The sequence below is a fragment of the Sarcophilus harrisii genome, chromosome 3 (assembly GCF_902635505.1).
Source record: "Sarcophilus harrisii chromosome 3, mSarHar1.11, whole genome shotgun sequence".
NCBI lineage: Eukaryota > Metazoa > Chordata > Mammalia > Dasyuromorphia > Dasyuridae > Sarcophilus > Sarcophilus harrisii.
This window is the reverse complement of record NC_045428.1, coordinates 291567361-291585348: the sequence shown is the minus strand read 5'-3', so window position 1 is coordinate 291585348 and position 17988 is coordinate 291567361. Positions and strand designations below refer to the sequence as shown.

General features: G+C 33.0%; 1 protein-coding gene across 1 annotated transcript; it reads right to left on the bottom strand.

Moving 5' to 3' along the window:
* Positions 1 to 284: 284 nt before the first annotated feature.
* ABHD10 (abhydrolase domain containing 10) lies at positions 285 to 16729 on the bottom strand. Its single transcript, XM_012544514.2, has 5 exons — positions 16544 to 16729; positions 12833 to 13016; positions 4401 to 4512; positions 3704 to 3841; positions 285 to 1050 (listed from the first exon to the last, which is right to left on the bottom strand). Exons 1-5 carry the CDS (start codon positions 16674 to 16676, stop codon positions 709 to 711), a joined length of 909 nt encoding a protein of 302 aa, XP_012399968.1. The 5' UTR covers positions 16677 to 16729; the 3' UTR covers positions 285 to 708.
* Between the last annotated feature and the right edge of the window lie 1259 nt (positions 16730 to 17988).

The window sequence follows — 17988 nt, the reverse complement described above, 5'->3', positions numbered from 1 at the left end:
AGGTTTATTCAGATACGGAACTCTTTAATTTTAAGAATTCATGCATGAAAGCATGGAAGGATTACAATATGCATTGGCCTACTTTTAAGTACACACATGAATAAAATAATGGCTCCTGGAAATTTTGAAGTAAGTTTAAACATAACTTCTAAATAAAACAAAGTTTGTAAACTTAATACTTAATTCACATGAAGGTACTTGGAGTAATTTTCTGATAAACTTAATTTAAAATATTTTATAGGATCTATCAATAACATATTTCATAAAAGCCACAATCTTTTACATTTTGAACTTTATTATTATCAGACTTTTTCAAATTTTAATTTCACTGAACAATTCTGATATATTTTGTGAATTTATATACCTGAACACAAAACTATTACAATTATTTCACAAATCTTCATATTTAATGGTACTAAATGAAAAACTATGCTTTATTTTACAATTCAAGAAGCACTAACCAAATATAACAGTTGGCACAGTCAACACAATTTCTTGGTATAAAAGAGTGTAGGAAACATTGTAATGAAAAAAAAAAAAAAAAACTAGAAGGGAAGGAAAGAGAAAGATTTCCAAAAGCAACCTATACTTTATTCACAATATCTACCATCTGTGCAAATGTAGCATTAAGAAAAGTCTCAGTGTATTTACAATATGGGGGATTTTGATCAACCACACTATAAAGTATGTATTTGTGCCACCATAAATTCAATTTGAGGTGCTAATCTTATCAATTAAATCATCAATGGTGTACACAAGAAGTTTGATGTCGTCCTTCTCCTTCATTCGATGATCACTATTTTTACGGAGGATGACATCTACATCTGTGCTGATCACACGGTTAGCAACATGCATGGAGGTTTGCCATGGAATGACATCATCCTTCATGCCATGTAGCAATCTTACAGGGCACATCACAGGGATAGGGCCATGTAATAAGCAGTGGAGTTTTGCTTCTTTAATGAAACTGTAGTGAAAGACATAAAATCCATCATCACTGTATTTTGTTGGCACCTTCCATACACCTTTCACTTCTATCTCTTTTTTTGCCTGTTGGGAAAAGTCAAGACTTTAAAATATGCTTTTATGTTTACATCCCATTGTTAACAAAATGCAAAGACTGAGAAAAGAGAAAACACAACTAAAGTATCATCATTTTAGTATTTTAGTATTTCAAATTCAAATATTTTGTTACTGTAACCTAATTTAAGAATAAAACAAAGAACAAAATCTCAAACTAGTAGTAGCTATATACAGTGAAAAGTTCAGGGGAAAAAAAATCAGCTTAATTTCAAAATACATTTTTCACTATCCATAAGGAATATAAAGAATGAGTAAGATGAGTTTCCCATCCTCAAGAAGGAGATACTTGAGTAGAGGAATAAGATACACACACACACACACACACAAATAGTTACAATACAAGGCAGGATGAGCCCAAGAGCAATGGGAATAGCATCGCTTCCAGCCCAATACCCTCAGCTACCATCCTAGGAAAATACCCAATATTGTCACTGCCCCTACAATAGGTACTACAGCCACAACTTCTGAGAACCCACAAAAAGTCTATGATACCAACAAAGAGTTCAACTTTAGAAGCTGATGATTTATTAGTGGAAATTATATTAATGGAAAGTTGACATTTCTTTGCTATTTCCCTCTAAGGATGGTGGGACTTTTCTATCTGATCTGCAGCCGAAACTTTCAATATGTGTTGTCTCCCTTATTAGAATGACTTCCTTGATTTTCAATTTGTATCTCTAGAACTCAGCACAGTGTTGCATAAATAGTAAGCACTTTATAAATGCTTTATTGATTCTCTTATTAAATACCTAATATATTGCAGGCAGGTTATGCAAATGCAACTTAGATGCTTATGTCATTTTGATCAATGTATTAAATCTCAAGTTGAAGTTATAACTATGGCTTCTACTTTTCCTAATTCTAAGCATTTTTAAAGATATTTTAAAAAGGGATCATTTAAATTAAATAATGGGAAAAATCCATACTCCCCAAATATTAATATTAAAGGAAATAAATATTAATCAATAAGCCTACTTTCTCATCTTTAGAAAATCCTTAAAATATATGACTAATTCAAGTATTATAGACAAAAATATCAGAAGGGAAGAGGCAGGCTTTCAAATCTTATTTTCTACAACAAAGCTTCTTAAACTGTTAAGTCACAACCCTACATAACTGAATGTGGGGGTCATAAAAAATTTGGCAATAATAAAAAATATCAAATATTCTGCCAAAATTTAATTATTTAAAGATAAATACTTACATACATCTCATTAATATGCCAGTTTGCTTTCATCTTTTATAAATGATAAAATTATACCAAAAATTGTTTTAAAATAAAATTTTCTATGATTTATTATTGGTAAATGTCTAATTTGTATAGTTATTTTATATGCCTAAACACCTGGGGTCACATAAAAATTTCTTGGGCAAAAAGGGATTGCTAGTGGAAAAAGTTTAAGAAGCTGATTAGCTATACAGTGGATTATATTTTTGTAGTTACCCAATGTTTATTATTTGCTGCTTATCAGTGTCTAGCACATAGCCTAGCACTTAATAGGTCCTTAAATACTTCCTAATTGACTATCAAAAAAAATTCAATTCAGTAAAATGAAATAGACTTAAAAGTTGTTCCCCAACAAGGAGTCTCTCATATATAAATTAAAGTCCTGCAAAATTTCTTAAGAAACATTTAAGAGGGAGGGTACAGAGAGAAGTTTAGAATTAGTTGAAATGGGAAGTAAGAGAAATTTGGTTTCAAAAAAATTGTGGTCATAATTGATGCAGCAATCTAACTGAAGAGAAAATGAGCATTAATAAAGTAATGGCATGAGACCTGCGGAAAATACTTATGATACCACTTTCACCTTTTTCTTTTCTTTCTCTTTGAATCTTCTTATATAATAGTAATATATCTAAATACAACCAAGGCTGCCGACCCTTGGCCTAAAAGGAAAGTGTTGTCACTTGTAACTTAACATTTAGGGCAGAAATTTTCATTTGCCTGCCTCAGAGTTGTAAAATTATGTAGACCTCTAATCTCCACTTTGTTTTTATTTCTGTAGCTTGTAGTGCCCTCAAACAGATGTCTTAGAACAATGTATGATAGATTTATCAACTGTTCTTTCAGACATTTTATCTCTGCCACAAATTTGTGTAAGTACTAAACTAAACCCATTTAGCATCATAAAACATAAAAAAGATAAGTGGAAAAAAACAAACCAAATCAGTTAATGAATGTTTAAGCAACAAGCAAGGGTGAAATCAAAAGAACAAAAATGGACAGGTGCAAAAGATCACAAAAGATATGGGCAAAATAAAGTAATGTGATTAGTAAAGAAAGACACATACTATGGAAGCAATTTGAGAAAGTGGCCATGAATGGCTCAAGACAAAAATCTAGTAGAAAGTTTTTGAAGAAATAAGAAAGGAAAATGAAGTGAATCTTGAAGTAAGAGATGGCAATAACTAATGGACTATTCATGAGAAGGCAAGAAAGGGACTTAAAAATATATATATAAAAAGTCATAGTCTTTAATAAGCATGTTTTTAGAGGCCTCTCTCTTGTTTTACTTAACACACACACACACACACACACTCTCTCTCTCTCTCTCTTTCACTCTCTCTCTCTGTCTCTCTCTCTCTGTTTCTCTCCTTTTTTTTCTCTTTCTCTACTTACCTCAACAGAAAGTTGATTAAATTTTGCTACCACACTATCTGCTGCTGTAGCTATGCCAATGAGAGCCGCTACCTTCACTGGGCGTGCAATTGCAGCATGAAGCATTAGCCAGCCACCCAAGCTAGATCCAACCAATATCTAGAAATAAAAATATTTATTTTAAAATAGGACACTGAAATCCACAAAATTAATACTTTACATAATGATTGTCTCTGATTCTAAACTATGGGCCACTGATATATTTGGGAGGATGTACAGTTGAAGAACTAACTCTCCATAAATGGTTGAAAATCAGAAGGATAAATTAGGACTGGGTGCTAGAACATGACTTCAACATTTATTCCCTGAGGTCATCGGACTCAGTTTCTTTGAACTTCAGTTTCCTGATGTGTAAATCTACAATAACAATACTAAGTAGTATCAAAAAGCTAATGTAAGGCTCAAATAAGTTAATATATGAAAAATGATTTATAAAGCTGAAAAGAACTATGTAAACATGAGCTATTATTATTACAATATAAAGAATTACTGTATGGAAAAAAAATTTTAAATCATTAATCAGAGAAAGAAAACTGTAGCAATACTTTTTTTTTTAAGTCAAGTTGCAAAATTTTGTCTTTTGTCTCTTCCCCTTTTAAAGCATATATCAAGAATTTAACTTATTATCTGATGTCAACACTTAATCACTTAAAATAACCTGAGGTCCTTCTGCTACATCATCAATTATAGAGAGAACATCTTTTCTCCATTTCCCCAATGTACATTCTTCAAAATTGCCACCTGAATTTCCACATCCTGCATAATCAAATCTGCAAAATAAGAAAATGTGTAAAATCAAACCTCTAAAATAACAAAATGTGTAGAGAATTTTTTATTACCTTGATTACCAAAAAGCACAGATAACATTCTCTTTCCCCCTTCATATTCTATAATGCAAGTACAAAGATAATTTGCCAGTAATATACAAAGATACATAAGATTTGAGATGTTTAAAAAAATAAATTTTGATCTAAACAAAATAAAATGATACTTTGTATTTATCTTTACAATGGTCAAATCAGGTTCTTTTCTCTTTTCAAAATAGGCAACCTAAACAGATATAAAATATAGGGAAAAGGGACAGAATTTTTTCTCCCACAAACATCTGACAAGATACTGAGTTCTATAAACCAAAGGTATATAAAATGTTCAAGTAATATGCTGACATTACTTAAACATGTAAAAACCCAGGCATTCTTAAGATTCCATATAAGTTGTAGATTATTCCAATTCGCATACAATGTGGACAAATAATAAAACTCTTAAACACAATTATTTTGGAGGTGTGGTAGAGGTGCTTGGGGCCTTAAGAACTATTATTTATTTATTTTTCCAAAAGAGAAAAAGGTTTACTGATTTTCTTATTTGTGAATTTCTTGCTGAATTCATCTACATGGGCTGTGTATGCGTGAATATATGTGTGTATGTATGTATAGATATATATCAATATATATGTTTCTGTCTTTCTACAGACTACAAAACATAGAAAGAAGTAGGTGCTGGCATCCATTTATTCCTATCTTGGCATATATGCTGCTGAAGAAAAAAAAATTATTCATTTATTCCTAAAAACAGAAATAAGGAATTTTGGTTTACTTGCGTGAACAAGTACTAAGATCTTGGAGTAGAAAATAAGAATCTCATTCCAATAGAAGTTTATCATCAAAATCCCAAGCTTTTTGATACTTATAGTTTATGAAATAAAATTTATTAAATTCCATAAAGCAAAACTTACATTAAATCTCTTTTAGGGTTCTTTGTTTTCCCACCAGTTCTTTATTTAAAGTGAGTATTTATTGCCTTTAAATTACTGCCTTTTTGTGTATTGCCTTTAAACAGTGAAGGTCAGTAAGGCTACACCCAAACTCAACATCTTCCTCCAAAGTCTGTTTCTGTAAATGGCACCACCTTCTCCTAGTAACAGACTGGAAATTTTAGTCATTTTTTGGACTCTCTAGCTACACATGGACAGTTACTAGGTTATGTAGGCCTTAAATGACTAGAGATATATGTATGGGGAAAACAAGGAACTAAAAGTAAAAAGAGATCATATATTTGTAGTAATATGCATACATAATATGAACTAAGGATATAAAGTATCCTATTTATATTTAATAACAATTGAAGAATAAGTTATTAAATATAAATGAGAAAAATATTTTCCAGGAATCAAAATGCTACCTTACCATCCTTAATTACATTTGGATAGAAAAGCTTTTTTAAGTAGAGCTGAGAAAAAACTGAGGATAGTTTAAGCTATATAATTTTATACATAAATTATCTATAAATTTACATGCAAATTGCTTTCCATAAATTAACCTATTAAAGTCATTATTAATACTAGAGTATGGGTCCTGGGAGCAACCAGTCTGGTTAAAACAGTATAAGCCAGATATATTATAACAGCAAGAAAACACCTGATTCCTAATAATTAGTCAAAAGATCTAAGTCATAAAAAATGTTAAATTATGTTTCAGTGTTTTGTGTTTAAAAATACAACTAAGTATTGTGGATTCGCATCAAAATGTCTGAATTGAATTTTGGTCACCTGAAGGATAATTAATCTGAATATTTACTTACACAAAATTTCTTACCATGTTAGATAAAGGAATTGTTTATAAATTACCTTACATTTCTTGAGTTATATAAAATGGTTAGGTGGAAGGAAAAAGGCCCAAGATGTTTGAACATCATTGAGAAGATAGCCTAAAATTTAAAAAAATTACAGGGGATAATCAAGCGTTTAACTTCCCTTGGTATTATGAACAGGTTTTTAAGAACAGTATTGGCTATTTTCCATTTTGCTACAGTTTTCTAGGATAATTCATTCTTTTTATGGACTATTCATTATGAACAAAATACAATACACTACTTGGGGGAAGTAGCTAACACTGCTTATCGTAATTTATTTTTAATTGGGAAATAATATGAAAATATAACCAATTTATACAATAGTCCTATTTCTAACTATTTGTACCAAAGATGTTGAAGACTATGCTGTTTAATAGTCAAGTAGGTCAAGATCACACTCCTCTCTTTTGGAGAACTTATTCTAGGAAAGGTCTGATTCTGGCATAGATAGCATCCTGAATAGAGATGATAAAAATCTCTTAATTGCTACCTGACAATATACAAATTTATAAACTAGGTATTAAATAACCATGGAACCCTAGGAAAAATATATACAAACATAAAGAATCAAACTATAGGATTACTAAAATCAGAAATGTTCAAAACTAGATTGTTTTAATAGAACATTTACAAAGAAATGCAATCTTATAGTTTTTAATGACATTAGGGTTATATATTGGTAAAAAAAAAAAAAAAAAAAAGAATAAAGAAGTAAGGCAATTCAAATAGGAAAATATCAAGTTGGCAGGGCAGGAATCTTGAAGTTTGTGATTAGAATCTTTTAATGTATAGTTATGATGGCAGAAGAGGATCAAAAATGTTAGGCATAACCTGAACAATTAACAACTTTTGGCTGCTTATTCTAGTAAGATATAATTTATCTCAAAAAGTAAGAAAATGATGTATTCTAAATGGTTTTAAAAAACAGAATCAGTCTTTTAATAGCAGAAATCTTTTAATTGTATTACAAAACTTCTCATTACCTATTTGACCTAGAAAGTAAAACACAATGAAATGAACATAATTTGGCTTTTTTTTTTAATTATAGCTTTTTATTGACAGAACATATGGATGGGTAATTTTTCAACACTGACCCTTGCAAATCACTTCTGTTCCAACTTTTCCCTTCCTTCCTTCCACCCCCTTCCCTAGATGGCAGGCAGTTTCATACACGTTAAAGTGTATCTTAAATACAATATATGTGTACATATCATAATTTGGCTTTTTTATAATTATTCAGGGTAATTTTTATGAATGGGTGAAATAGTGTTGGAATATGAACTTAACCAAGATTTATTCTGACTTGTTTTCAAGCAAAAATTCTTTAAAGGGGCAGATGAGCAAAAGAAAGCTTTCTTCTGAAAGGTCGAGTAGATACAGTGGCATGTTCTTTAGGACAACCTAACAGACCATTCTTGTAACTGCTGAATCAAAGATCAACATAGACTTCTCTGAAGGGCAAAGACTCCCTCACTTCTTTTGTATTCCCAGTGCCAAAACAACCTTGAATAGATTTGTTCTCATTATCCAGGAGAAAAAAAAAAAAGAGAGAAACAAAAAATTTCTTCTTTTTAGTCCTTTTCTCTCACTTATGTATTTACTATGGTATAAACTGTATTTTTTTCTGTATTATGAGTTGGACATAGTTGTAAAATACATGAGTTGACATGTCTGCAGTAATACCAATGCCTGAGTAAAAGGGACCTCAGAGGCTACCAAAGTGATTATATCTAATTAACATTTACATAAGATTTAAAAAAATTTTTCCATGAATAAATTAACTCTGAAAGGAAAAACTGTAGTAATGAGGAAAAACAACTTACATTATATTATTCTTTATAAAGAGCTCGATATCTATGTCTTAAAAGAATGTAACCAATTTTCAAAACTTTAAATAATCAAATGAATACGTTAGCATCACTAATGCTAAGATAAACATATGTTAAAAAGATCTGATGTTTCACTTTATTCATAAAATTAGAAAAGCTAATAAAATTCAGAAATAATCAATGTTGAAGGGGCTAGAAGAAAACAGGAAAGTAATACACTTTTGGTAGAATTGCAAATTAGTTATCAATTCAGAAATATGGAAGAAAAGTGATTCAACTATTCACATCTTTTAATCCACTAGTCCCAATGATGGGGTGGAGGGAAATCTAAAGTCCAATCTACATCAAAATATGCAAAACACCATTTTTTATGGTGGCAAACAAGTGGTCATGAAGTGGCTGCTCAACTATTTGGGAATGGCTAAACAAACTGTGATAAATGAATCTAACAAAAAATATTATTGTGTAACAAGAAATGCAAATATGAAGGATGATGCAGAGAAACCAGGAAAAATTTGTAGGATTTAGTAGAAAAGAAAGTCAAAGCATCTGAATTAAATGTCTCTTTGGACCTCAGTTACCTTAACTGTAAAAATGAATGGGTTGGATTGGATAACTTCTGAGGTCCTTTCTAATGTTAGGTCTAGGAACTTAGGAAGCAAAGTGTAATGTGATGTATCTGAAAAGATCCCTAAAAAGAAGCTAAGCCTCTGAGAAAATGGAAACCCCAAAATAGTTCAAGAGAACAGAGAGTGATACATCTTTCCTTTTTTTCAGTAGAGAAGATGGGGATTAGGGATAGCACTCTTCATGTTATAGACATAGTTACTGTAATGTTGTTTAACTTTTGGAGGTTAGTGGAGAGGAGACTCCAAGACATAATTCTGATTAAAAAAAAAAAAGGCACCAACAATGTATTTTTTAAAAAGCAGGTTAATTCACAATGAAAATCTTTTGTACATTTTTGCATATTGATGATTAAGACTTTGGAATGAGAAACAGAGATAAATGAACAAAAAGTAATTATAAAAATGTATATAACTCAAATGTCACAAGCTTTATAGCTTTTCCTTTGCCAACAATTATATTTTATGTTGTCCTATATGACAATATTAGTCAACATATATATTCAGAACTTAAAATAACAGCACTGTAGAAATATTAACTTTTGACTCAGTCTTCATCAGTGTTATTCTATCCACAGATATAATGACAAAAGTTTGAGGGAATGATTAAGTCAAGAAATAAATTTGACATCCTTGTCCCTTTTGCTTCTATTGCTTTTCCCTTTTATTCACAACTTATCCAAATCTGATTCACTCTTTAAAATCTCTCCATTAGGATTCTTCTGTAAAATCTCCAGTTATGATTTCATTCCTCAATTCTCTACTATTCCTTGTAGTAATTGAGCATTTAATCTGGTCCATTCAACAATGCTAGAATCACACAATCTAAGAGGTAAAAGGATTTTCCAGATCATACAGTATTGTATTTCTTGATTTTCAGGGTTGTGGGAATTCTGAGGTCCAGAAAAGTTACATAATTTTGCCAGAGGTCACACAACCACTTAGTGGTAAAGCTATGCATAAAAACTCAGGTGTGTCTTCTTAAATAAGTGCTCTTCCTTTTATATCTCCTTTATAATTTTTCTTGTAGCACTTATTTACATATTACATATACATACAGAGCTATCTCTGTATCCTATTTTCACTTTACAAGAGTATATTTTATCATAATAGAAGCATTTTAGAGCTGGAAGAGACTTCAGAGATCTAGTTCAACTCTCATTTTATAAATTAGATTACTGATGGCTAGAGATGAAAAGTAGCTTGCTCAAGGTCAAATAGCCAGTAGGTGTCAGAGCCAGGATTTGAAACTAGGTCATCTGACTGCAGTGAGCCTTCTTACTATTACTTTCATTTGTAATTTGTTTTTCATATACAGACACTATGTTTCATAATTATATGTCTTACAATTTAGCACTATATGAATACTCAGAGCACAGGGTTTTGAGAATATATCTTAAAACAGTTGATTTTCAAAAATCAGAAATATAGCCTTTTTTGGTTAGTTTCATAAAAGAAAGCAGATTAATATAATTCTCAATTTAGTTTCTAAAATAACTTGTTCTGATTCTCAAAATAACCAAATATAATGAAAAATTCTGAAGGTTATATGTCTGCCATACACATATACACAAGTATATATGTATATATAATATACACAAATATATATATTTGTGTGTGTGTATATATATATATATATATATATATAGAGAGAGAGAGAGAGAGAGAGAGAGAGAGAGAGAGAGATGTATATATGTATATCTGCAATTATCTGTGTCAGACAAAAATGTAACTTGTTCCAAAATGTTTATGTGAATGTTAGTTAAATTTACCCCCATGAAATTTGTAGCATAGCAGGCTTTGGATTACCATTTCTTTAATATGTGAATAACTCTGATGCCTGCACAATAACTTAATTAATTAGCCAAAAAGGTGCCAAAATGAGAGATCATTAAATGTAACTATTCTTTCTTAGTGTGATCTCACTCATTCTCCGGTTTCAATTACCATTCCTACAGAGATGATTCAAATCTATATATTTTCCCAGTCTCTTCTCAGCACTATATTTCTCTATTTCCAACTATCTGTATCTAAACTGCATTAGAGATATTTAAACGCAACATATTCAAAACTTAAATACTCATAATGCATTTTCCCAATCACTCAGGTTTGTAAGCTCAGGCATTGCTCTCTATTTTCATATGCATGGTTTCCCCAAACACTGCCTCCTTCACGGCAGGAATTTTGTCTTTTTTTTTCCTTGCTTTATAGTCCCAATATTTAAACAAATGCCTGGAACATAGATGTCAAATAACTGTTTGCTTAAATCCTTCTAATTTTACCTGAAACTCTGTTATATCCACATCCTCTCGAGTTCTATTGAAATCATCACAGTTCAGGCTCTCATTTTTTCATGCAAGTTATTACAATATCCTAGCTATCTTCTTGTTGCCAGTCCATTTCTTTTTCAGTCCAATCATCAGGATTCTGTCTTTAAAAAAAAAATCTTCCTAATGCACTGCTATCTGACAATGCCATTCTTACATTCCAAAATCTTCAATGGTTCTCCAATTCCTACCATACAAAGGATAAATTCCTGACACTAGCTTTAAAAGCCCAATTTGGTAGCAACTAGCTTTCTCTTGCCACTATCTTTTGTACAAATTGTTCTTCTGTTTTTGTTCACTTCAGTTTGTTATCATTCACACAAATCTTCCCGGGTTCCTCTGAAACTATTCTTTCATAATTTCTTGTAGCACAATAGTATTTCATTGCATTCATATATCATAACTTACTCGGCATTTCCCAGTTGTTAAGCATCTCCTGATGCCCAAGAATTTCGAATTCTTTGCTATTATAAAAAGTTATATAAATATTTTTGTAAATATCAGTCCTCCCCCCCTCCCTTTTTTTTTAATCTCTGAGGTACAGACCTAGTAATGGGTCAAAGTCTATGCACAATTTTGTAACTTCCAAGAATAAAGTTTTTAAAAGAGCATTGCACCATCTAAGTTAATAATAGAAAAGAAATGTTTACTTTACTGGAGAATAAATCTATTAAACCCTTTAGGAGCACTATTTGCTATTTTTAGTCCAGGGTATTTTTTCCCCCAAAATACATTTACTTAATGTAAATGTATTTTTCACTAGCTTTCCAAATAATCAACCCATTCATCCAAGTAGTTCAGTTGGGGAATACTACTATATATTAACAAAAATGTAAGAAAATATGTGAGATTCCATAGACCCTGTCCTTAAGTAGTTTATAATTGAATGGGAAAAATATAAATAAATAACACAAAGGAGAATGAATTTAGATAATGGTTTAAATTTAGTCAAAATGATATGGAGAATTTGGGGAGAGAAAGCACTTCTGGGGGTGGGATAAAAGTTGAAGAAGGAAAACTTCATTGGGAATATAGCCCTTAAATTAGGCTTGAAGGATAGGAAGAACAATTTCAGGAAATAGATACTGGGAAGAGAGCTAGGGTATTGGGAAGGGACTTGAGTATAGTAAGATACGGAATCTATTTCAAAGCCTGAGGAGTTGTGTCAGAAAAGGTTTGGAGGTGGAAAATGAAGAAAAGATAATGGCCTTAACTTGAAGATAATCAAGTTTGAAAGACCTTAAGAACTCTGATCAATATAGTAACTAACCATAATTTCAAAGGAATCATTATTAAACACACTATCCACCTTCTATCAGAGGCATGGACTCAATGAAGACTGCCTTTTTTTTTTTTTGGACAGGGCCAATACAGGAAGTTTCATTTTTCTTTCTTTTTCAATGGAAGGGAGAAAACAAAGGATGGTGGGTTTTGGTTAACTGAAAAATATTTTTTATTATATTTATCATAATCTATCCAAACTTTTAGGAATTCCAAAATGGCAGGATTAAAATTAATGTAAAATCATTGCATCCTAAATCTACAACATGAAAATTATGCTGTTATTATAATAATAACAAAATAAAAAGATTGGCTGTATCTTATTCTGGTTAATTCTAACCAAATAGCCATCATTATCCTATATAACAGCAATGTTCTCTCTGAACTATTTCCTACCTTATATAGGCATGACCTAGAGATTTGCAAAATTCTTCGATTGCCATTGCTTTTGTCCCATTCATATTAGAAAGATAGCCTGGGATGAAAATAACGCCTGGGGTTTTGCCTTTTAGCTTCTTATATGCCAGATTTGGAAGGTCTGGTCGATTAAGGTAAGAAAGATTTGTCCTCCATCTGCAAACTAAAAAAAGCAAAAACACATTGAAATATCATGTTTTACCTTGTACAGACACACTTTCCTAAGAATGCCTCAAAATATCTTCAAAATTAACAAACATAACTTCTGTTTTGTATCACACATTCCATGAAACATCAATTAGTTCATTTTGACTTTAGAATAATATGAGGGTTATGAGAAATATATCTGAAAAGAACCAGAATGTAGAGGACCTAATGTTAGCCTACATAATTTGTGTGTCACCTACTCAGTAAGGGGGAATCCAGTAAGGATTCTGAGCAAGAAATATTGTTAAAATTAATGCATAGTTTATTGACCAAAGTTACACATTAATTTGATAATATTACATAAAAAGTATTGCAATTGGTAAATAGGTTGGAGGAAATCAGACATGCCAAGAAAGTACAACAGTCTAGGTGAAAGGCAATGACAGCCTAGGTACAGTGGTAAAGAACCAAATTGGAGTGTTAAATTTATTGTTTCAAGTAAAAAGGGCTTGATAACTTACTGGATATAAAGAATATGGAAGAGAAAAATCAAGGTTAATGGCTAGGTGTTGTAGCATATAGATCAAAGCCTAAAGTCAGGAAGATGCATGTGTTCAAATATAGCCTCAAATTCTTACTGACCATAGGAAAGTTACTTAATCCTGTTTGCCTCAGTTTCTTCAACTGTTAAACATGCTGGCCAAGGATATGGCAACTCATTCCAGTGTCTTTGCCACGAAAACCTCAACAGGAGTCATGGAGTCAGACATTACTGAAAAGAACTAACAACAACAAAGGATAATATCAAATTTTCAAGCCCAATTGATGATGTGTTATTAATAGAAAGGGGGAAAAAAGGAAATTTGGGAGAGATATTACTTCAGTTTTAGACATGATGAATTTGAGCTACAGTAAGGATATATAGATAGAAACTGTTAAGCTCATAGATCTAGAGAGTGCAAAGAGCCCTTAGAGGTCATCTAGTTCAATTTCCGAATTTTACATATGTGGAAACTGAGACCTGGAGAAGTTAAAATACTTGCCTAAGAACACAAAAATAGTAAGCATCAGAGGCAGATTTTGAACCCAAATCTTGTGAATCCAAGTTCAGCGATCTTTCTCTTGTACCACAGTAGATTTACTGGAAATGTGTTTGTGGACCTCAGGAATGATGTCAAGAGTAAAAACATAGATTAGGAAATCAACTCCACTGTAAGTTTTAAGCACACGGCCTATATTTTCTCTTTCTTTTCTATTCTTCCATATGATCTAATTCAGTATTCAGACACAAAAGAACTTTTGTTGAATGAACGTCAGTAAAATTTCTCTGACAAAATTAAAAATGTCTTTTATCTACATTGTAGCTCATCTTTTATACATTAAGCAATTCTTTCTATACCATTCACAAAATTAAAAAAAAAAATTACACAATCCATTTAATTCAAAAAACATTTATTAAGTGTGTTTAATAACAGGCAAGGTATATGAGTCCTAGAAAATACCCAGCCCCCTTTAAAACAAAACAAAACCTAAAAACTTAACCATGCTTGCTCAGAAGCTTACATTCTACTTAGGGGAAAAACATGTATACAAATAAATATAAAGTCATAGAGAATAGAAGCTTACATTCTACTTAGGGGAAAAACAACATGTATACATGTAAATATAAAGTCAAGAGAAAGGTACATTTACTTAGGGGAAAAAAATGTATACATTAAAACAAAAGTCAAGAGAAAGAAGCCATTCATTAGAAAACAACATGCCCGAAACATAAAGTCAAGAGAAAAGCAATTCTACTTAGGGAAAAAAATTATACATGTAAACAAATAAAGGAATAGAAGCTAATTCACTTAGGGGAAAAAACAACATGTATACAAGAAACATAAAGAACAGAGAATAGAAGCTTACATTCTACTTAGGGAAAAACAACATGTATACATGTAAACATAAAGTCATAGAGAATAGAAGCTTACATTCTACTTAGGGGAAAAACAACATGTATACATGTAAACATAAAGTAACAGAGAATAGAAGCTTACATTCTACTTAGGGGAAAAACAACATGTATACAAGTAAACATAAAGTAACAGAGAATAGAAGCTTACATTCTACTTAGGGGAAAAACAACATGTATACATGTAAACATAAAGTCATAGAGAATAGAAGCTTACATTCTACTTAGGGGAAAAACAACATGTATACAAGTAAACATAAAGTAACAGAGAATAGAAGCTTACATTCTACTTAGGGGAAAAACAACATGTATACAAGTAAACATAAAGTAACAGAGAATAGAAGCTTACATTCTACTTAGGGGAAAAACAACATGTATACAAGTAAACATAAAGTAACAGAGAATAGAAGCTTACATTCTACTTAGGGGAAAAACAACATGTATACAAGTAAACATAAAGTAACAGAGAATAGAAGCTTACATTCTACTTAGGGGAAAAACATGTATACAAATAAATATAAAGTCATAGAGAATAGAAGCTTACATTCTACTTAGGGGAAAAACAATGTATACATGTAAACATAAAGTCATAGAGAATAGAAGCTTACATTCTACTTAGGGGAAAAACAACATGTATACATGTAAACATAAAGTCATAGAGAATAGAAGCTTACATTCTACTTAGGGGAAAAACAACATGTATACATGTAAACATAAAGTCATAGAGAATAGAAGCTTACATTCTACTTAGGGGGAAAAACAACATGTATACATGTAAACATAAAGTAACAGAGAATAATTTCAAGAGCAAGAGAGTGCTAACAACTAAAAAGATTAGGAAAAGTGTCTAACAGATCGTGATGCCTAAATTGTCCTGTATCCATAAATTTGAGATTCCTCGAAGTGAAGAGGAAGATGTAAATCCAGACGTACTGACCAACTTATCATTTTTAATACAAAAATTGATACCTTGGGAAAGTATTTCAAATTATTGCTAACATGTCAACATTTTTTTATTTAAACAAAATATAAGCAGCTTACATTTGGAAAAATTTTTTAAAAATCTTCCAAAATATCCAATAATGTGCTTGATGTAAAAAAAAAAAATAATAATAATAAGTCAAATTCAGACTCCTGGATCCCAGGCTATGAACTGGTGCTAACAGCACGGGGAAAAAAAAATACTCTTCTCAATTTATAAACTTTGGGACAAAAAATCCGTACCTCCCCAAATTACTCGATCCCTACTGCTCCAGCCACTTTCCCTCTCCCTCCCTTCTTTTTTTGTGACTAATTTGAGGAAAAATATTTGGAAGCTACGGTGCTGAAAACATGATTAGGGAATGTCAGAGGACGGGGTGGTATTGGGGATTTAAATTTCAATGGACACTAAGGTGAGACTCCTGAAACGAAGGAAGGGCGGGAGGGGGGAAGGGAGAAAAAAAAAGGAAGAGATGGATGAGGAAAGGAAAGGGGAAAGGAAGGAGGAGGAGAAGGGGGAGGGGAAGAAGTACTGAGGGCGGCAAAAAGTCCTGAGGCGGGTCAGGCCCAGAAAGAGCACGGCAGCCACCACTCCTCCGGACACTGACCTGGGAGCCTCCGGGGCGTTCTCTCGATCCTTCGAGAGCGCAGTGCGGCGAGGCCGAAGGTGATGGTAGCCCAGTCCCAACTCTTCGGCCGCACCAAGGCTGCGGCTGACGCCAGCAACCCGGCTCCCGCCATCTTCCCGGCAGCCCGCCCGCTCCCCTCCGCGCCTGCGCCCTCTGCTCTCCGCCTGCTCCCCTCCGCGCCTGCGCCCTCTGCTCTCCGCCCGCTCCCCTCCGCGCCTGCGCCCTTTGCTCTCCGCGTCGCGGAGTGGGGGTGGAGGTGGGGACCTTGTAGTTGCTCGACGCTTCAGTCGGCGCTTCCCGAGTTCCCGGGCTTGGCGGAGCGCTCCGCTCCTACCCCCCTCGAGCAACCTCCGACCCGGACGACCTAGATTCAAGTTCAATTTCCAACACGTGTTGATAGTGTGACTCTGTGCTACTCCGTACCGGAAGGCCTTACTCCGTACCGGAAGGCCCTACTCCGTACCGGAAGGCCCTACTCCTGGTGTATTAAGCATGAACCTAGTTACTTAAAAACGTGTGCGGCCCGTAAGATGTGAGTGTGAGGGTGTGAGGGTGTGTCCACCTGTTTCCCTATTTCTTCCCCTCTTCTCCACCTCCAGTTTTCCTGGTTTCCTTATCAAGTCCCTGCTAAATTACCCACCTTTTACAAAAAATCTTTTCTGATTCCTTTCAATCCTGATGCTTTCCTTCTGTTGATTATTTCCGGTATTTATTTTGTACGTACATGGTTATTGTGTCGTTAGCTCCTTGAGAGAAGATATTTTTTGACGTTCTTTTTCGTTAGCATTTGACAAGTTTAGAAACTTAGAAATGCAGTGTATAATATCAACATATTTTGTCCTTAGTACCACAAATATGGCAATTTCTTTTTTTTAAGTTAAATAAAAAGTTTAAAGTTTGTGAAAAGAACATGAAAGCCAGCAGACAACACACAAAAACTAATATTTTTATTTAACAACGAGCACAGTGGTACCCTCATAGTATCAGGAAAAACAAGAAAGGATTTCAGAATGTTGGGAGAACATGCATAAGTGTGAAGGTTTTCTGGAGGCAGCCTTAGTCTCAGTTGAAATAAATAATTACTCCAAAATGCAGCCCGATGGTAAAAATGCAAACGTTTATTTCTCCTTCCAAATTAGCCCAGTTAGTTCAGAGACCTATCTCTCTGCTTGAGCTCTTGCAGCTTTGTCCTTGGCTTCTGCCTCTGCTTTCTTCAGCCTCCAGCCAGCACCAAGTTGGAAGATGCAATAGATCTCTCTTGCCTCGAAGATAGGGCTTGTGGGCTTCCTCCCAGAGTGCTCTGTCTCCTAAGTCCCACAAGAAAAAAACTAACTCAAGCTCCAAGAGTTCCCTATATATGTGATCTCCCAAAGGTTAACTCCGCCTTCTGGAGGAAGAGGGATTCTGGGTTATCTCCCAGAGTG